At 49.4% G+C, this 20,835-nt stretch overlaps 1 protein-coding gene across 1 annotated transcript in view; it reads right to left on the reverse strand.

Annotated features, from left to right (window-relative positions):
• Nucleotides 1-377: 377 nt before the first annotated feature.
• Nucleotides 378-20,835, reverse strand: part of PEX11G (peroxisomal biogenesis factor 11 gamma) — a 50,927-nt gene continuing 30,469 nt past the window's right edge. The window contains exons 3-5 of the mRNA XM_069216999.1: nt 14,046-14,224; nt 10,881-10,937; nt 378-2,130 (exon numbers count right to left, since the gene is read on the reverse strand). Of these exons, the coding sequence (XP_069073100.1) occupies nt 1,905-2,130; nt 10,881-10,937; nt 14,046-14,224 (462 nt within the window). The 3' untranslated portion in view covers nt 378-1,904. The remainder of the gene's footprint in view (nt 2,131-10,880; nt 10,938-14,045; nt 14,225-20,835) is intronic.

The raw sequence follows: 20,835 nt of genomic DNA on the forward strand, positions 1-20,835 counted from the left end.
AAGACACTTCGTACACTCAAGGCGGGAATGAAAGGGGGTGATTCACAAAGGTTATTTTTATAACAATGTCTTATTTTCATACAGCGTTTCATACCACACGTCAGCCGTGCCTAAGCCTGTGGGTAGGAGGTGCTACCCAATCTAATCCGTTTACCGACCTCAGAAGGATGGAGGCCCAAGTTAGCCCTGCAAGGATCCAGATCTGGAACATGCAGACCACAGGCGGTATAAGCAGTGGACATTTAATTTAACTCACTGAGCCAGCTTGCCAGCATTTCAGTGCATCTTAATGAATCAATGATACAGAAGCCAGGAGTATGAAACAGCTACGGGAAGTAAACGCTTTTCGACATTGCGCATTGAAGAGTTGCTCAGGATTAAAGTGTGCCACCTTTTATTCAAGAACAATGACAGCATGGTCTCAAACAGGGTACACTAGGCTAAACCTCTGCTGCAGCCAATCACCGAGCGCAGCCACTAACCGCTTAAAGTGAGGACAGGCGAGACCTCAGCTACCTGAGCAGTGTTTCATTATGTTTGTGCGCACAAAATAGGCTGAAATTATAAATTCTATACATTTAGGTAGCTTCTGTTGACACTTGCATAGACAGCATGAACTTCCAGCACAGGACTCCTGCTGCTTGGGCAGAGGGCAGTAACACTACATTTAAACAACTGAAAAAACAGAAAAGAAATGTGAAAGTTTAGGAAATGAGACACAAATGGGACAAGACACGTAAATACGAATCTGCAGAGCACAGGGTGCCGTCAAGAGAGATTCTCAACAAAGCACAGGACTTTGCGTCCACATAAGTTGTATGTAGCAAGCCACTGGAGAGCAGGGAGCCGTGTCACCAGGACTCCATGTTTTTAGACATGTGCTTGCAGGTATTTCCTCACCTGCTATGAAATGCGATTGGTTTATTTGAGGCACAACACATATACAACTCCCACAATGTACTCCTCGAACAAACGTCACGACATTGGGGAAGTCACCAACTCCACAGTTTTTTTTTTGGCCCCACGAAGGAGACATTCACGCTTTAAAAAACTCTGATCACACATCTCCATGGCTCAGTCATTTCTAAAATGGGGAGTCTGTGTGTATGTTTTGGGGCAGACATGTTCTGACGGTATGGATTGCCCGTTCCCTATGGCACATAGGAAACATCCATTTACTCTGTGTCCGATTTGCATTTTCAGATCTGTAAATCCTCAGACAATAAAAAGTAAAATACAGCCAAAAAAAATCCTCACACACCTGACATGGGACAAACAGAGGGTGAAAAGGTGTCCAGCGCATTGTGATGGAGCAGCCCATCTGCCGGGCTCTAAACCTGCCCCTTAGTTCATAAAATAAATGTGCAATGTTAGCTTTGACAATTACTGGGACTTGGCTTAAGGGCCCAAATCAGCGAGGCCTGGAATGGTACATCTGCCCAATTAGAGATGTAAAACAAGCAAGCTACAGGCAAAGCTTTAAATCACGAACCGCCAAGATTAAGAAATAGCTCCTTAAAATGGTTTTTACCAACTATTTCTAACTTAAATGTGTCCACACTACATTTAAAATAGGCAAACAATTTTAGCCTAGTTTAAAATGAATAACCCAGATAACAAACCTCAAACTGTTTGAAGATGGTAATTCCTCAATTTACCATGGAGAGTACATTTGGAAGATGGATGTCTGAATGAAGGAATCAGACAAATTTGTCCCCGGTGCTTAATCCATGAGATGTTAGAGAAAATATGTGTGTGGATACAAATGGAAGCATTAAAGAAACCTGTGTTGGCTTTTATCCATCACTGAATGTATAATTAGTTCACAACTTGGTAAAAACAAAATCGCTGGATTACGACTCTCGTGCTTAAACTTGGATCCGAGCGGACCAATGCAGGTTTGGTCAGAGGCTTCCAGAATTAGATCCCACCGTGGTTTTGTAAATTCCAATTACAGAAGATATGGTGCCCATAAGACCCACGAGCCAAGGGGGGAAGCGTCCGCCCCACAGAAATCCCGGTGGCATCCAGTGGATGGCATTGGAGAGATCCGCCATGCTGCTGACCACAGACAAGACCTCGTGCGTCACCTTGATGTTCATCTCTTGCAGGTTCAACTGGGAATATTCTCTATGAGAGAGAAGAAACAAAATCACATATCAGTTTGCAGACTCTTAAAGTTCTTCTTACTATCAGCAATTTACGGCAGGATGTACCCAAGTCGCGTGCTCTGGATAACTCCCTCGATTAATGTTCCTCATCTAGATTCACTTTTTATAAATGTATATCTTATGGATATCCAAGAAATCTGGCACGGCTGGGATTAAAATATGCATTTGAGAAAATGGGATACTATTTTTGTGGAAACAGCAGATTTTGAACATTTATTTATCGCGAGCAATTAGAACGAAACTTTTCACAATGCATATTGAGGACTAGCGCAACCACACAGGAAGTGAGTCGCATCAACGTATTTAAAACAGGAAGTAACTGGAGGACCATTTCTTCTTTAGACATATGTGGTTTGTACATGCTCTGTACTAGAGTGGAAACTGTAGAACAGAAATCCACCGATCTTGGCCTGAATATGGAACTTTACTCAGAATAGGCAGTTTGTGGTTTCATGTAAATCTGTTCATTAGTTTGAGATGTTTATGTTAGAAACGGGTTTTGGGTGGACTTTGCACAGTTCATATTTGGTGACAGATATTGCACAAATTAATGTGATCCGAGTGTAAACGATTCAAATCTGATATAATGAAGGAGTTTTTTGCACAAAGGCCATTTCAATGTTCACAGCTCAGAGATGGATCTGCAGAATTAAGCAATCTGATTGACTGGCCATACTAAAACTTTTGAGGGATCTGTAACTATTTGCACACCCCACAACACAGGAAAAAGGTTTAGATTTGGATAAGGAAACTGGGTAAGCATCCTCTGATCCTGGGGTGTGTGTGGGCTAGGGAAGGTGAGAGCCTTATTTATGACGTACACATTTTGCTCCCAAAAAGAGAAAAATCGCTTTCTGGACGGCTACCCCGAAACCAGACGATGGACCACAGATTGGCGAGGTCACCAGTCCCCCATGCACTGGGCCAACAAATGTCTGGAATCTAAGACTGTTGAGAAAACCCCACACCCAGACACTGTCCCATTTTAGTTTCCTCAAATCTTTTACATTGTGGTATTTGTGTCTCGAAAACCAGGGCCCAAGCAACAAGGGTGGACGCATCTTGGACCTGCCAGACTCTACTGAGTCCCGGCAATCAAAAAACAGAACAATGTAGTTAGTGAGCCAAAAATGATGAAATGGGTCCAGAGCACAGAGCGGGCACAGGGAAATGTGTACAGGCTGTGGCCAAAAGCCACAGCCTGTGATATGGGCCTTCGGAGCTCTTCCGAAGACTTTGTGGAAGGGGTTCTGGGGAAAGGAGTGGGGGGGGGGGGGGGGCAGGATGAGTCCAACGAGCAGCCCTCCCGCACAGAGAAGAGGTCTGGGCACAAGGGGCAGGGCGCGGAGGGCATGGTTAAAGGCCATGGAGAGTCTCCTGGGTCCTTTGCGCACAGCCAAAGGCTCTCGCAGCGGGTCCTTGGGCCCCAGAGTTGTGGGGATGGAGAGTCTCCTGGGTCCTTTGCGCACAGCCAAAGGCTCTCCGCAGCGGGTCCTGGGGCCCCAGAGTTGTGGGGATGGATAGTCTCCTGGGTCCTTTGCGCGCAGCCAAAGGTTCTCCGCAGCGGGTCCAGGGGCCCCAGAGTTGTGGGGATGGAGAGTCTCCTGGGTCCTTTGCGCGCAGCCAAAGGCTCTCCGCAGCGGGTCCTGGGGCCCCAGAGTTGTGGGGATGGAGAGTCTCCTGGGTCCTTTGCGCGCAGCCAAAGGCTCTCCGCAGCGGGTCCTGGGGCCCCAGAGTTGTGGGGCTTCAGCGTGGGCGTTTGGAGGGGTCGTGTGGCCTGCGCCAATGCCTTCTCCTGATGCCCAAATGCATTGTGCTTCAGCTCAGGGCACGTGGCCTCGCTGTTGGGCGTGGCCTCTTACCATGTCCCTGGAGTGCGCAGAGGACTCTGGGGCCACGAGGTGTGGTCGAAGGCACGGCGAGGTCTTATTCCCCGTCCGGTGCTCTGTATTGCTACATTCACGGTGAATTTACAGTGTCAACAAAACGTACAGCATATAAAATTAATTTTTAACGTGATTGTTACGGCTCAGTTGGCGATGATCATGAAATGAGAGGCAGGTCTAAGAAATACATTAAAACTAGAATAAATAAATTACAAAAAATATATTTGCTTAAGCAGAAGAGCACTTGGGCTCTTTGCGGATGTTTGTTTTGTATTCATCCTGTTCTCGCATCTCAATGAACTTGACTTTTACAGGTTTTGCTTTCCACAAAGGAGCTGTGTGTCCCGTGCATCTCTCAGCGAAGCAGAGGGCATTTCCTTCTACAATATCAGATGTAAAGAAATATTGCATTGAATCACAGCTGGTAGGAGAAGTTCATTTGTAAATACTAAGCAGGCTTAGAAAAATATGGCGAGTAGGAGGCTACAGTTGGAGGGATGCGGTTCCACTAGGTCAGTGGTTCCCAAACTTTTTCGACCCGCGGCTCCCTTCACCTATATTTGCCATTGCCCGCGGCTCCCCATTATGTTACTTTTTTTTTTTTTTTGGGTGGGCGATGTAAGCCCAGCCTCGGGAGTACTTTATATATATCAACGAGCATAACATGGATGTTTTGTATGTTTCCTCCTCCCTGCTAGACCACATCTCCTCCAATTCAACCTCTCATTCTTAAACGTCTAAAAAATGTAGCCACATGTCACACTTGCTGTCCTCCATGCACGTATTTTCTTCTCTGTTTACAACGTCATTACATTGCCTTGACCACACACACATATCACACCTCACCTTTGGTGCACACATTCTGCCTTCAATCTGGACACTTTCTCCTCTAAAACTACTTAACAGTACTTAATCATTCACCAGTGCTTAATTTGTGCTTGTTGTTTCCGGTGCTAAGCAAGGAAGAGAAAAACGAAATAGTGTCACAATGGGAGAAAACAGAAAGCTGCAAGAGTGAGCTGAAGGGGCAGGGAGTGGCTTTAAAATCATTGAAGAGGCCTGAGATGGCTTCAGTATTACACTGCCTCAGTATTCCATTTTCGCACATTTAATTGCAGCAGCCACATGTTTAAAAGGAGGACTTTGGGCACCGGCACGTTTTTATTTACAAATTAAGCACTGCCGTTCACACTCCCACTCTGCAGTTTCTTGAGAATTTAGGAGGCACTGCTGCCTTAAATTATTTCAAAGGCTTCAGCTTTTGATAGCTGTGCTTTCCAAGTTCCACTTGGTCTGTACCTCCCATAGCCGTTTTTCTGGCATCTCAACGAAAATTGCCTTCCCCTGGCAGTAAGACTCAGTAAGTAATCTGATTTGGGCATGCAAGTGAGGGAGGACTGTGGTCCTATAATTTATTTTTAACAATTTACTAGCATTTAGTAAACACAAATGGGGAAAAAAGGAAAGGTGTGCTTAATAATAAGAAAAGGGTGGAAGGTTAATCTTTCACAAAGCAGAAATGCTGCAATTTTCCCCTGGACTGGTCATCAACAAGGAACTAATAATTCTAATAATGTCTTCTAACCTAAATAAACAAACTCAACTTCTGTGTGTGTTTTGAATCAAGCTGTTAGCAGTTTTCTCCTGTCCAGAAACTACACAGGGGCCTCGTGCTCGCCCCTGGGAAATATCCATCTGTTTTAAAAACAGAACATTAGTTGAATTTCCGACCGGCTGGCAATGACGAATAAAGAACTAATCACGTTTGGTGAAACCATGCTGCAGAGGGCAAGACCTTGACAGGTGGGGCTTATGTAACTCGGCATAAATCTTTTTAAAAATGTTCATATCATGTTTCCAAAATGTGCGTGGCGCCCCTGGCAACTTTTAACGGCGCACAGTTTGGGAACCACTGCACTAGGTGATGGGGAGAAGGCTTTGCCTGGTTCTCAGTTAAAAACTGCCAAGGAATGAACTACCCTCGAAGTAGCTCAGAAGAGTCCACAAACTGGTGTGACTGACTCTGCCCCAGTCCCAATCGATGGCTGGGCCCGGCAACACATATACGCCCATTTCCTATCGGCTTGAACTCGAACTGGGTTACCTATTGTGTAAGACGCCACGGCAGATGCTTGAGCTGGTGTCAAGTTTAAAACCCCAACTTGGCACATTTTATTTACAATAAGAAAATGAACTCCGACAGAAGGCGTTTGTGGGTTTGGTTTCACAGTATGAAAAACAGAAGGGTGAGATGGCAAGGGGTTTTCGCCCTGCATGTGTGATCCATTCTACAATGTCCCCACCTGTGTGTTCGCCGTGCCCAGACATGGGCAGGAAACGTGACAAAAATGCAAAAAGTAAATGGCCAGCCACGCAGGGTGGTATTGACCTGTGTGCTGGGGCAATTCTGCTTTTCCCTGCCCATCTCATCGAGCACACAGGCTGAGAAGGGAAACCGAGGAATGGCTTTCCCGGCCTCAACAGGGTGGGATGGCCATCTGTGATCTGGAAGCCATTTAGTGGACAGACCACCAAGTCAGAGGTTTATGCTGAAAGAGCCACGGGAGCCGTGCTTTAAATGGGAAAATATAAGTGCACGTACTCTTTAAAATGAGCGATGGGTGTGGCCAATGGGCGGGGCTAAGTTCGAGACACAATGATACATGAGACACTTATACTATCGAGTACTCATACGGTCCTTGATGGTAGTCTTAAACTGACCACATGTGCAGATTGCCTCTGACATGTGGCACATAATATTTAACAGCTAGTATCTCATGATCTTCAGAAATATGTATGCAGTCTACTGCACGTGAAAGATTAGACTGGACGAAAGTCTCAATGCCTCAAGAGATTCAGTACCAATTTACCAGGATTAGAACTGCACATATGACTCCGCAGAATCTGGATGATAATTTCTACCCACTAGTATGTCTTCTTGGCTTGCTCTGTGTTATGCTTAGTAAGTATTGCATGATCTGGGATGAGTGAGTGGTTGATTTCGGCCCAACAGCACGTGGAATTGGCTCGTCACCATCAGATCTTGACCCGTGCTGTATTGTCTTAGGCTAGTAATGAGTAGACATGGCTCAAAGCAGTTTCCCTCTCTCGTCTTGAGCCATTGCTGTGATTTAGGTCAGTACTAATCCTGAACCATTGATGTACCGGCTTGTGCCAGTGACATGGGGTCTTAGCTCAGCCCTGTCTGATCGTGGCTCAGTCATTTTAGATCTTTGCTCAGTGCTTTGTTCTGCAGAGGACAGATAATGAAAAAAATCAGGGTAAGCTCATGAAGAGCAGCTCTTAGGGCCTGATTTAGAACTAGGCAGAGGGGTTACTCCGTTACTACGGTGACATATCTTGTCCGCCGAAACCTAAATTCCATTGGATATCATGGGATTTAGATTTTGGTGGATGGGATATCTGCCACCGTTGTGACAGAGCAACCCCTCCGCCAAGTTCTAAGTCAGTTCCTAAGCTCCTAATGGCATGCATGCAAAACCTCATGATGGAGACAGGGAGGTTAAAATTATGTTTCAACTTTCTCACGGTTCCTTAATCCTGATGAAAGCTAAGAACAAGATACCACTTTGCAATGTATATGCCTCTAAAACTATTAGGTATTCCCCATATGTTGCCATGTATAGAGTAGAGTGTGTAATGCGAGTGGTCGTGGTCCATCCACCTATCTTCCCCCTATCATCGAAGGAGATCAAGGGTGCAGCTTCTGGAAAGCAGTTCAACACACACTCACCTAACTAGGTAAGACCAGTTCATACCTGCGCAATCCTGGAATCCCCCCCCCCCTTCCACCCACCCGCCTTCAGCACCATAGTTTTCAAGGGGTCGTCATTTTAAGGGCTCATCCTCATTTCTTCTTGCACGCAAGGGACATATTCATGAGGCACGATGCATTTATATGGACTGGGCACACCAGACAAGGCAAAAAGGATCCTTGGAACGAATTTGACCAATTTTGAACGGTGCGCACTGGCCATCACTGTGTGTGATATCAGACCTGGACAGTGCTGTAGGCCAGAGATATGTGATCCCACCACTGTGGCATTCTGGGTACTGATAGGGCAGTATGTGCATTTATGCCGTTGCTATATATTAGACAAGTGCTGTGTCATATTAAGTGGGCGCTTTGTGATACCAGGCTCAGTTTTTGTGATACTGCCACAACGCTGAGCGATCTTACCCATCACTTTCTCTTTAGATGGACTGAGACAGCAATGTATAGTGAGAAAAGTGCTACTGATGTTCCAGGGAACTGACCATACGTCTCATTAAGGGGCAGATTTAAGTGCCACATGCGCCACATTAGAGTCATTTTTTTATGCTAATGTGACCCAACTAGTCCAAAATCGATGCGCCAAATTTACAAAGTGGCGCAATGCATGCATTGCACTACTTTGTAACCCTTTGCACAACGTTATGCCTGCACCAGATATAATGTATGCGAAGGGGGTGTTCTAAAAGATTTCTTTACGTCATTTTTTTCGCCACTTTTAACGCCCGCTGAGAGCAGGCATTAAAGTAGGCAACCATTAGTTATAATGGGCCTCAATGGCTTTGCAGGATTAGCTTCAAATTTTTGACGCTAATACTGCAAAGCTCAAACTAGCGTAAAGGAAGTTGACTCTAGTTCCCCTAACTACCACCATGGTGCGCCGTATCTTAGCGTTAGGGGTGGCGTCAGGGGGGCGCAAATGAAGTGGCGTTGCACTGGGCGCAAGGGTTAAGCAGCTTTGCTGAGAAGTGGATTTGATTACTCCTGATGTGGAGGCATCCGTGTCCCCAACGCAAGACAGAAGAGCTTTCTCAAGTTGTCCAGATGTAGTGATTGTATTAATGATTGTTCTGAAGGTGCAGTGCGACTGGCATCATTCTGAGCTGGTTTATTAAATGAACTGAAAGTGCCCCTCGTTCTCTGGCTGATTAATCTGCAAGCGTCCGGCAGGGGTGGACCGAGACGCCTGCGAAGGCCCGCACTGGGTGTAGCTGCACACTGTAAATGAGGTGTGATGGGGATGGAGTACATGGAAGCGGGTGCATGGTCCCTACGGCTGCAGAAGAGTACATGGAAGTGGGTGCATGGTCCCTACGGCTGCAGAAGAGTACATGGAAGTGGGTGCATGGTCCCTATGGCCACAGAAGAGTACATGGAAGCGGGTGCGTGGTCACTATGGACGCAGAAGAGTACATGGAAGCGGGTGCATGGTCCCTACGGCTGCAGAAGAGTACATGGAAGCGGGTGCCTGGTCCCGATGTCCGCAGAAGAGTACATGGAAGTGGGTGCATGGTCCCTACGGCTGCAGAAGAGTACATGGAAGTGGGTGCATGGTCCCTACGGCTGCAGAAGAGTACATGGAAGTGGGTGCATGGTCCCTACGGCTGCAGAAGAGTACATGGAAGCGGGTGCATGGTCCCTATGGCCACAGAAGAGTACATGGAAGCGGGTGCCTGGTCCCGATGTCCGCAGAAGAGTAAATGGAAGCAGGTGCATGGTCCCTATGGCCGCAGAAGAGTACATGGAATCGGGTGCATGGTCCCTATGGCCGCAGAAGAGTACATGGAAGCGGGTGCATGGTCCCTATGGATGCAGAAGAGTACATGGAAGCGGGTGCAGGGTCCCTATGGTTGCATAACGGTATATGGAAGCGGGTGCATGGTCCCTATGGTTGCATAAAGGTACATGAAGCGGGTGCATGGTCCCTATGGCTGCAGAAGAGTACATGGAAGCGGGTGCGTAGTCACTATGGACGCAGAAGAGTACATGGAAGCGGGTGCATGGTCCCTACGGCCGCAGAAGAGTACATGGAAGCGGGTGCATGGTCCATATGGACGCAGAAGCGTACATGGAAGCGGGTGCCGGGTCCCTATGGACACAGAAGAGTATATGGAAGCGGGTGCATGGTCCCTACGGCCGCAGAAGAGTACATGGAAGCAGGTGCATGGTCCCTATGGCCGCAGAAGAGTACATGGAATCGGGTGCATGGTCCCTATGGCCGCAGAAGAGTACATGGAAGCGGGTGCATGGTCCCTATGGATGCAGAAGAGTACATGGAAGCGGGTGCAGGGTCCCTATGGTTGCATAACGGTATATGGAAGCGGGTGCATGGTCCCTATGGTTGCATAAAGGTACATGAAGCGGGTGCATGGTCCCTATGGCTGCAGAAGAGTACATGGAAGCGGGTGCGTAGTCACTATGGACGCAGAAGAGTACATGGAAGCGGGTGCATGGTCCCTACGGCCGCAGAAGAGTACATGGAAGCGGGTGCATGGTCCATATGGACGCAGAAGCGTACATGGAAGCGGGTGCCGGGTCCCTATGGACACAGAAGAGTATATGGAAGCGGGTGCATGGTTCCTACGGCTGCAGAAGAGTACATGGAAGCGGGTGCCGGGTCCCTATGGACACAGAAGAGTACATGGAAGCGGGTGCATGGTCCCTACGGCTGCAGAAGAGTACATGGAAGCGGGTGCACGGTCCCTATGGTTGCATAAAGGTATATGGAAGCGGGTGCGTGGTCCCTATGGCTGCAAAAGGGTCAATGGAGGGGGTGCATGGTCCCTACGGCTGCAGAAGAGTACATGGAAGTGGGTGCATGGTCCCTATGGCCGCAGAAGAGTACATGGAAGCGGGTGCACGGTCCCTACGGCTGCAGATGCATAGCCTGAAGGGACTGCATGGCCCCTGCGGCTGCCCAGTGTTATTACAAGTCACTTGCCCAGAAAGACCCAGCAGTTCAGCAGAGTGTGCAGGCCCTGCTGAGGCTCACTGCAGCAGCAGGGAGAGGGAATGAAGCGGTGTCCTTACCTGGCCTCCTGCCTTCGCCTGCTCTTTCTTTCCATCACGAACAACACCCACAGTGACCTGAAGGCAAGAAAGTAAGGAAGAGCATTTATGAAGATTGAGCATCCGCACGCCAGCTGCAGCAGCAGCCCGAAGCCAGGGTTCCCGGAGGCAGCCAGGGGAGTCCCCTGAGCACAGCCAGAGAGACTCTGGTGACTGCAGGAAATAAACACTTCTACCAACAAAGTTACTGACAGTAACTCAGGGGAGCCCTGAGAGCTGACTCCTTTGAATCAGACTACACCTCTGCTCCTGGCCTGGGGTAGGTGAGTGCTGGGCTGTCTCAGGGACGCGTGTTTACAAACAGATGCCCGACTTTAGAGGAGTGATGCCCCTGCTTCACATCCTTACACTCCCCAAGCATGATGAACCTCCAGTCAGCCCTGCTCCGCCTGCGGCCCTACATACTGAAGCCCTTCGTCCTATGTCAGTGACCCTCAGTCATCATCTTCACCGTCCATGCATCACAGCGTACCCTACACCTCAAACATCCTCTGCCCCCTGGTGTAGCCTACAGCTCTAGCGATGTACTTCACTTCTTACCGGAAGAGACGCCTCCAGCAATGTACCTCACTTCTTACCGGAAGAGACGCCTCCAGCAATGTACCTCACTTCTTACCGGAAGAGACACCTCTAGCAATGTACCTCACTTCTTACAGAAGAGACGCCTCCAGCAATGTACCTCACTTCTTACAAGAAGACACCTCTAGCAATGTACCTCACTGGTTACCGGTAGAGACGCCACCAGCAATGTACCTTACTTCTTACTGGAAGAGACACCTCTAGCAATGTACCTCACTTCTTACCAGAAGACTCCTCTAGCAAAGTACCTCAATTCTTACCGGAAAAGGCACCTCCAGCAATGTACCTCACTTCTTACCGGAAGAGGGACCTCTAGCAATGTACCTCACTTCTTATCAGAAGAGGCACCTCCAGCAATGTACCTCAATTCTTACCAGAAGAGGCACCTCTAGTAGTATACCTCACTTCTTACCCGAAGAGGAACCTCTAGCAATGTACCTCACTTCTTACTAGAACAGGCAGGTGCCTCCAGCAATGTACCTCACTTCTTACCAGAACAGGCAGGCGCCTCCAGCAATGTACCTCACTTCTTACCAGAAGACACCTATAGCAATGTACCTCACTGGTTACCGGAAGAGACGCCTCTAGCAATGTACCTCAATTCTTACCGGAAAAGGCACCTCCAGCAATGTACCTCACTTCTTACCAGAAGAGGGACCTCTAGCAATGTACCTCACTTCTTACCAGAAGAGGCACCTCCAGCAATGTACCTCACTTCTTACCGGAAGAGGGACCTCTAGCAATGTACCTCAATTCTTACCAGAAGACACCTATAGCAGTGTACCTCACTTCTTACCGGAAGAGGCACCTCCGGCAATGTACCTCACTTCTTACCAGAAGAGGGACCTCTAGCAATATACCTCACTTCTTACCCGAAGAGGAACCTCTAGCAATGTACCTCACTTCTTACCAGAATGGACACCTCTAGCAAAGTACCTCACTTCTTACCAGAAGACACCTCTAGCAATGTACCTCACTTCTTACCGGAAGAGGCACCTCCGGCAATGTACCTCACTTCTTACCAGAAGAGGGACCTCTAGCAATATACCTCACTTCTTACCCGAAGAGGAACCTCTAGCAATGTGCCTCACTTCTTACCAGAATGGACACCTCTAGCAAAGTACCTCACTTCTTACCAGAAGACACCTCTAGCAATGTACCTCACTTCTTACCGGAAGAGGCACCTCCGGCAATGTACCTCACTTCTTACCGGAAGAGGGACCTCTAGCAATGTACCTCACTTCTTACCAGAATACACACCTCTAGCAAAGTACCTCATTTCTTTCCAGAAGACACCTCTAGCAATGTACCTCACTTCTTACCCGAAGAGGAACCTCTAGCAATGTACCTCACTTCTTACCAGAAGAGACACCTCTAGCAATGTACCTCACTTGTTACCGGAAGAGACACCTCTAGTACTGTACCTCACTTCTTACCCCAAGAGGAACCTCTAGCAATGTACCTCACTGGTTGCCGGAAAAAGCACCTCCAGCAATGTACCTCACTTCTTACCGTAAGAGACCCCTCTAGCAATGTACCTCACTTCTTACCGAAAGAGACACCTGTGGCAAAGTACCTCACTTCTTCCCAGAAGACACTTCTATCAATGTACCTCACTTCTTACCCGAAGAGGAACCCCTAGCAATGTACCTCACTTCTTAACAGAAGAGACATCTCCAGCAATGTACCTCACTTCTTACCGCAAGAGGCACCTCCAGCAATGTACCTCACTTTCTAGCGCACTTCTTACCAAAAGAGACACCTCTAGCAATGTATCTCTCCAGCAGCATGTTTCTTACACCTCTGCTAATGCACTTCAATTCTTATCTCCATTGGCCCTGCCTAACATTGTGTTCTTCTCCTCTCCTAATGCCCATTAAGACCTAGGAGTGGCTAGACTCACACATGCCAGCACCAGAATACCATCCTAGGTGCACTGTACAAATCTGCATAACATAACAATGTACCCCAATCCTCTCCTGCACTGAGCTTGCAATGTATGTGCCACCACGCCTCTACAGACAATCCTCCATCCTCGCGTGCTCTACCACTACTGTGTGACCTTACACCAAGACGAGCCACCTCAGTCCTGACTGAGAGCTGCCCTGAGCTATCAGGGCGCCCCTTACTCTCCTACCAAAGAAGGGAGCTGTTGGCCTTACAGCTCTGTGAGCCAGCTTAGAGGTGGACTGACACACAGACACTGGTTAACTCTCCCCCCCAAAAGGATTGCACCTCAGTTGTTGCCAACTTGACACACCTGGAAACCCCTCAACTATGAACTGTGCAGACTATGATACCTTAGCTTTCCCTCTGACCCACAGTTTCCTTTCTTACACTTACAGACCCCTTTCTGGGGTGTGTAAGAGTGGAAACACATTCTTACATGCTCCGCTCTCCTGCACACCCTCCCCAGCTACCTCCTCTCCTCTCGCTGGACGAAGCATCACAGCTTTCCAAAAACTCACCACTGCAGAGCCTGTGCTACCACCGTCCCTGCAGAAATACCAGGCCCCTGGGCGTAATCGACTCGTCAAGGCTCCTCACCTCACAATCCCCAGGAAGAGCGAGAGACCCCAGAGCCCAGTGCTGAACGTCCACCACTTGTCGGACTTTGCGTGGATCACGTTGGCGTCTGCGGCCCAGGCCACGTGTTCGAAGGGGTAGTAGAGCTGATCCGCCACATTAGAGAGGACCGAGAGCCACCGCACCACTGGGTCCCGCTCCTGTTGTGGGAGAAAAATAGGGGAATCAAGACAATTAAAGTTACGACTGTGCCTCAACAGCTCGGGCAGATAACCCACTGGGTAGACAAAGTGAGCCAATCTTACAGCATAGCCTATTATTGTGAAGAGAGTGTTTGGGATGCAAGTTACATTATTTACAGATTTGCTAAAATCAAATCTAACTATATACTTGGGGTTTAACTGGACACCTATTAAATTTTGCAATGTTCATACTTTTGAGGAGTGTAGTGGAAAAAGTTTGGATTTTGGATTAATGTCCACCTTCTTCAAGTGCACTATAAGTGTGCAGGGATAAGGGCAACATTAACACCGTTCCATCGACACCGAAAGCAGCAGCGTTCATGTTGAGATCAGTCCATTGAAAGCCATAGAGAAGAACAGGGGTCTAGGCACAAGATTAATCTTACCTACTAAATGTGAGATACTCCTCCTATTTATGAGGAAAATTTTAATCAATGGCAACATCAGAGGGTGCCAGTTGGGTGGTTAGTACAAAGTCCTGACGCGCTCCCAATTTTGATAAATTCTTTCATTAAAGATCATTCTGGATAGAATCAAATCCACGGATGATCTACACATCCAAACTACATGCGGAAGGGCTCATTAAAGATGTTTTGACCATTGCAGATGCAGGTCTGGAATGCAGTTTGCTTGTCTATAGATGTGGGAGTGAATTTTGCCCGCTGCCCTACCTGGAAGTTGTTCACTTCTTCAATTGATTTTCCAACACGCAACCACAATGTTTGATTGAAAGCGGGTTGTCACTTTACTGTTTGGTGTTCAAAGTTTTGGTTGGTTTGTTTGTCACATGAAGATGGCCACCAGCTGAATGGCTGGAAATTCTTGGTAGGAAAACTTGATACACATGCATTCAGAAGTCTGTCCCAAGTGGAGAGAGTCTTTTGAGGCATGGGGTGGTGCCTGATGGTCAAACCCAATGAGGGCCGGTGGGTGGAGACAAGGGGGCCAGGGTACCTGGGAACACTGGAAATTATGGTTGTGACCTGATCCATGGTTTACATCTTTAATACTTGACTAACGCCAAGTTTGTCCCTATTGTTCAAAATCCCTTGAGCTTATCAATTTGCAGGGTGGTCTGCTCAACATTCAGATCTTCAAGGGCAAAGAGGCGACTTACAAATGGCCAACAAATACTGGTGGATATCCTTGAAAGTAAATGGGCAAGGAGGAATCCCTCCATTTGTTTTGATGGCAGATTACCAAGCATGTAAATGTGGGGGGCTGCGAATACAAAACATATTACAAATAGGTACACACAGTGCTCATGGAAGGGGCTACTTCGGGCCTCATTAAGACATTGGAGGTAAATGCCGCATACCGCCACGGTGACAGCTGCCAACATACTGTCGCCGTGGCTACCAGCCACCAACCGCATTATGACCGTAGACGGAATACTGCCAGAAGGCTGGCGGTATTCCGTCGACGGTCATGGTGGCGGACGGCGGTAAAGTGGCGCTGCTGCCAGCAGCAGCGCCACGTCAGCAAAACACCGCCTACTGTATCACGAGCCATGATACGGGCTGGTGGTGTTTTGCTGGCGGACGTATGTATGTGCGTGCGCGTGGGTGGATGTGGGCATGCGTGTTTGTATGAGTGTGTATGTGTGTACGTGTGGGTGTGTGGATGTCGGGGGGTCGGGAGGAGGAGGGTGGGGGAGCACTCCGTGGAGGGGGGCGGGGCAGACCCCTATCAGTGCCAGGGAAGGAATTACCTGGCACTGATAGTGCCTACCGCCATGGTTTTCGTGGCAGTATGATTGCCACAAAAACCATGGCGGTAGGCGGGGTCATAATCCCAAGGGTGGGATTGTGACAGCCGCCGGGCTGGAGACCAAAGTCTCCAGCCCGGCAGCTGTTACCACCCCGGCAGACGGAGCGGTACATTGGCGGTTTGGCTTGAGCCAAACAGCCAATGTCATAATTTGAGAAAAGGTACCGCCAGCCTGTTGGCAGTACCTTTCCCAAATTACCGCCGTCCGCCAGGGTCGTAATGACCCCCTTAGTTCTTTACATTTAGAGAAAATCCCTCATTCGCATCTGTAGGAAAGTACCCTCTTTTTAGCATGGTTACCCCCACTGTTTGCCTATCAATGTGTTTTAACTGTGTTCACTGGGATCCTGCTGCCCAGGACCCCAGTGATTGTGCTCTCTACGCCTAAATTTGGTTGTTCCTGAATTTGTACACCCCACAATTGGCATACTGGTGCCCCCATGTAAGCCTCTAGTATAAGCTACCCAGGGCATGGGGCACCAGGGGTCCCCCATGGGCTGCTGCATGTATTGTGCCACCCATGAGAGCCCATGCAAAATGTGTCTGCAGGCCTGCCATTGCAGCGTGTGAAAAGGTGCATGCACCCTTTCACTACAGGTCACTGCACCAGGTCACTGTAAGTCAGCCCTATGGTAGGCCCTCCTAGCCCAGAGGGCAGAGTGCAAGTACCTGTGTGTGAGGGTACCCCTACATGAGCAGAGGTGCCCCTACGAACTCCAGCTCCATTTTCCTAGATTTCGTAAGTGCGGGGAAGCCATTTTACCCGTGTATTGGACACAAGTCACTTACTGTGTCCAGCTAAACAACGGTAACTCCGAACCTGGACATGTTTGGTATCACACTTGTTAGAACCATACCCCAATACTGTTGCCAGTATTGGTTGTATGATTCCATGCACTCTGGGGCTCCTTAGGGGACCTGCAGCTTTGCTCCTACCAGTTTGCAGGGTTTTCCTGGGCAGCCCGTGCTGCTGTCATCCTACAGACAGATTTCTTCCCTCCTGCTGCTTGAACAGCTCAAGTTCAGGAAGGCAGAACAAAGGATTTCCTTTGGGAGAGGGAGGCAACACCCTCTCCCTTTGGAAAAAGGTGTTACGTGGCTTGGACGGGTAGCCTCCCCAAGCCACTGGTATGCTTTGAAGGGCACATTTGATACCCTCCTTGCATAAACCGGTTTGCACCAGTCCAAAGACCCCCCTTGTCCCTGCTCTAGCGTGCAACTAGACCATGGAAAGGGGAGTTACCACTCCTCTGTCCATCACCACCGCAGGGATGGTGCCCAGAGCATCTCCAGGTGGCCACTTGATTCTGCCATCTTGAATCCAAGGTGGGCAGAGGCCCCTGGGAGCTTCTGGGTGCCCAGGTCAGGCAGGTGATGTCACAGGCCCTCCTGATAGGTGGTCACCCTGCTCGGTGACCAATCTCCCTTACTGGGCTATTTAGGGTCTCCCTCTTGGGTGGGTCCTCAGATTTAACATGCAAGATTCCAGCGGGATTCCTCTGCAACGTTTACTTAACCTTCTGGCCACTGGAACTGCAACTAGACCCTCCAGGAACCGACAATCTGCATCTACAGCAACGCCTCTGCTCTGCAAAACTGTTTTTCCGGCTCCTTCCAGCAACTGCAACACTTCCCTGGCTGTGCATCCTCTGAGGGCGACAAGTCTTCAGTCTGCACAAGAAGGAATCTGCCTTGGAGTGAAGTGAAGGAGTCACTCCCCTGCATGCGCAGGCACCAACTGCAATGGCGATCAACTGCATAGATCTCCTCTCCTCCAGAGTTGCGTGGATCCTGCATCACGGGTGGTGGTCTGGAGTGGTCCCCTTGGCCCTCTCTACCAGCTGTCCAACTTGGGAGACGGTAAGCCCTTGCCTCTCCACGCAGGACAGTACACCCGTGCAACGCGTCTCTTGCAGCTACCCAGGCTCCTTCCTAGGTGTGCCATGTGGGCCTCACAGTGACTTCTGTGCTTGTTGTCTGTGGGTCACCTGTGGGGTCTACTTTCTCTTTGTGCGACTCTCCTCACTGCTGAGGGTCACTCGGGACTCCCCTCTGTGGGATGAGTCCCCCTGGACCTTGCTGGTCCCCCGCAGCTCTGCATTGCTTCCACAACATTTTTTTTGCCAAGGCCTGTTGGTGGTTTTTCCACACTACCGACCGACTTCAATCCTTCTCCCAGCATGAGACATCAACTGCATCACTCCAGGAACTCTTCAGCTGCTCCAGTGCTGCACTGCTGACGGTCTTCTTCCACCGTCGACCTGGTCCTGCATCCATAGATGGTGGGTAGTGGGGCTACTGTCACGACCAGAAGCTCCAACATGAGCTGGACTTGGTCCTGTTCTTTTTTTAGGTCTTCCTCTACCAGGATCCACCTCTGTTTTCTTGGAGTCTTGTCTGTATCCTTCTGGTGGGTTTGGGGAGAACTAGTTACCTCTTTTCTCCTGGTCGCTGGGGGGCACTCTGATACTTATCTTGTGGGTTTCCTACTTCCTCCAGCTCCCCTCTACCGATTCCACTTCCTTGGTTGGGGCCCGACCTTCGCATTCCACTTTCTTAGTATATGGTTTGGTCACCCAAGGCCTTCAGTGCTTACTACTGCTTTCACTGGTTTCTATTGCCCTTTATGCTGATTCCTGACTTCTAATGTACATATTAAGGGGGTCATTCTGACCCCGGCGGTCTTAGACCGCCGGGGCCAGGGTCGGTGGGAGCACTGCCGACAGGCCGGCGGTGCCCCGCAGGGCATTCTGACCGCGGCGGTTCGGCCGCGGTCAGAAGAGGCAAACCGGCGGTCTCCCGCCAGTTTACCGCTGCCCTTAGAATCCCCCATGGCGGCGCAGCTTGCTGCGCCGCCATGGGGGATTCTGACACCCCCTACCGCCATCCTGTTAACAGGATGGCGGTAGGGGGTGCCGCGGGGCCCCTGGGGGCCCCTGCCGTGCCCATGCCAATGGCATGGGCACGGCAGGGGCCCCCGTAAGAGGGCCCCGAAAAGTATTTCAGTGTCTGCTAAGCAGACACTGAAATACGCGACGGGTGCAACTGCACCCGTCGCACCCCTGCAACTACGCCGGCTCAATTCTGAGCCGGCGTCCTCGTTGCAGGGGCATTTCCTCTGGGCCGGCGGGCGCTCTTTTGGAGAGCGCCTGCCGGCCCAGAGGAAATGTCTGAATGGCCGCCGCGGTCTTTTGACCGCGGTGCGGTCATTCAGCGGCGGTACCCTGGCGGACGGCCTCCGCCGTCCGCCAGGGTCAGAATGAGGCCCTAAGTGTGTTTACTTACCTCCAGTTGGGGTATTGCCTATTCAGTATTCTAATGTGTTACCATAATAAAGTACCTTTATTGTTGTAACACTGAGTATCTTCTTTCATGTGTGTAAGTGCTGTGTGACTACAGTGGTATTGCATAAGCTTTGCATGTCTCCTAGATAAGTCTTGGCTGCTCACCTACAACTACCTATAGAAAGCCCTGGCTTCCTAGACATTGTCTACACCTCACCAATAGGGGATACCGGGACCTGATAAAAGGTGGTAAGACCATAGTTACTCACCACACACAAGGCCAGCTTCCTACGTTGGTGGTGCAGCGGTGGGATAAGCACTTCCAATTGCCTTACCACTCTGTCACTAGGTACTTTCTACAGGAAAGACCATTAGCTCACTAATGGGTACAAACTGCACTTAATGTCAGGGATTTAGTCTCCTAAGTTTGGGTGAGCTAGGGGTCCAGCATAGCCCTTGCTCCAAACTTCTTTGGGAGCCTAGTAGTTACAGTAGTTAGGGTCACCTACAACACTCTAGCTAGACATCATGTCCTCAATACAGCACACCTCTGAGGCCCTGGGCTCCCAATATGGGGGTCTAACTTTCCAAGAGTTGAGGGAGATGTGTTCTGAGAGAAAACTGAAGACAGGGAGAAATCCAAGTAAGAGTCTGCTTCTAGGCCTGCTTCTCCAGGCTGACCAGGAACATGCTGGCAATCAGGAGGGGACGGGAGAAGCAGAATCTGACCCCCCAGTACTAGAGAGAGTAGATTCAGACACTGATGAGGACCAGGAAGTACCCAGGGAGGATCAGCGAGAACCTGAGGAGCATCACAGCCCTGTTAGAAGCACTCCAGGTAGTAGGAAGGGAGATCATACAAGTAGACCCACTTTTGTCCCTAGAGGGCTGGTAGAGAGGGTTCCCCATAGGAGAAAGAGATCCTACTCTGCCCATTCTCATGTCTCCTCAGTATCCGAGAGGACCCACTGCTCCACTTCAGGATAGGATTCCCTAGATAGGGAACTCAGGCAACTGAGGCTGGAGGAGGCCAAGCTGAGGCTGCAGCAGCAGGGAGACCTTGGCAGTGGAGAGAAAGAGGCAGGGTATGGGATTAGCACCCTGTGGTTGCAGCAGTTTCAGTTTCAGGGACACCAGGGTCAGGGAGGACTCTTTTGACTCTTGAAACTTAAACAAGGTAATCCCACTTTACAAGGTGGGTGATAACATATACAAGTGGTTCACTGCTTTGGAGAGGGCATGTAAAGTACAAAGTGTCCCCTAAAGGCAGTGGGCAGCAATTTTGTGGCTCTCCTTCTCTGATAAGGGTAGGGACAGGTTCCGTACTGTCAGAGAAGAAAATGCAGACAACTACACAGTTTTGAATACAGCACTATTAGATGGGGTTGGTCTGACTACTGAACAGTATAGGATCACATTCAGAGAGACCAGGAAAGAGTCCTCCCAAGATTGGGTAGACTTTGTGGACTACTCTGTAAAAGCCCTGGAAGTCTGGTTGCAATGGAGCAAAGTTAG

This window comes from Pleurodeles waltl, chromosome 12, assembly GCF_031143425.1.
Source record: "Pleurodeles waltl isolate 20211129_DDA chromosome 12, aPleWal1.hap1.20221129, whole genome shotgun sequence".
NCBI lineage: Eukaryota > Metazoa > Chordata > Amphibia > Caudata > Salamandridae > Pleurodeles > Pleurodeles waltl.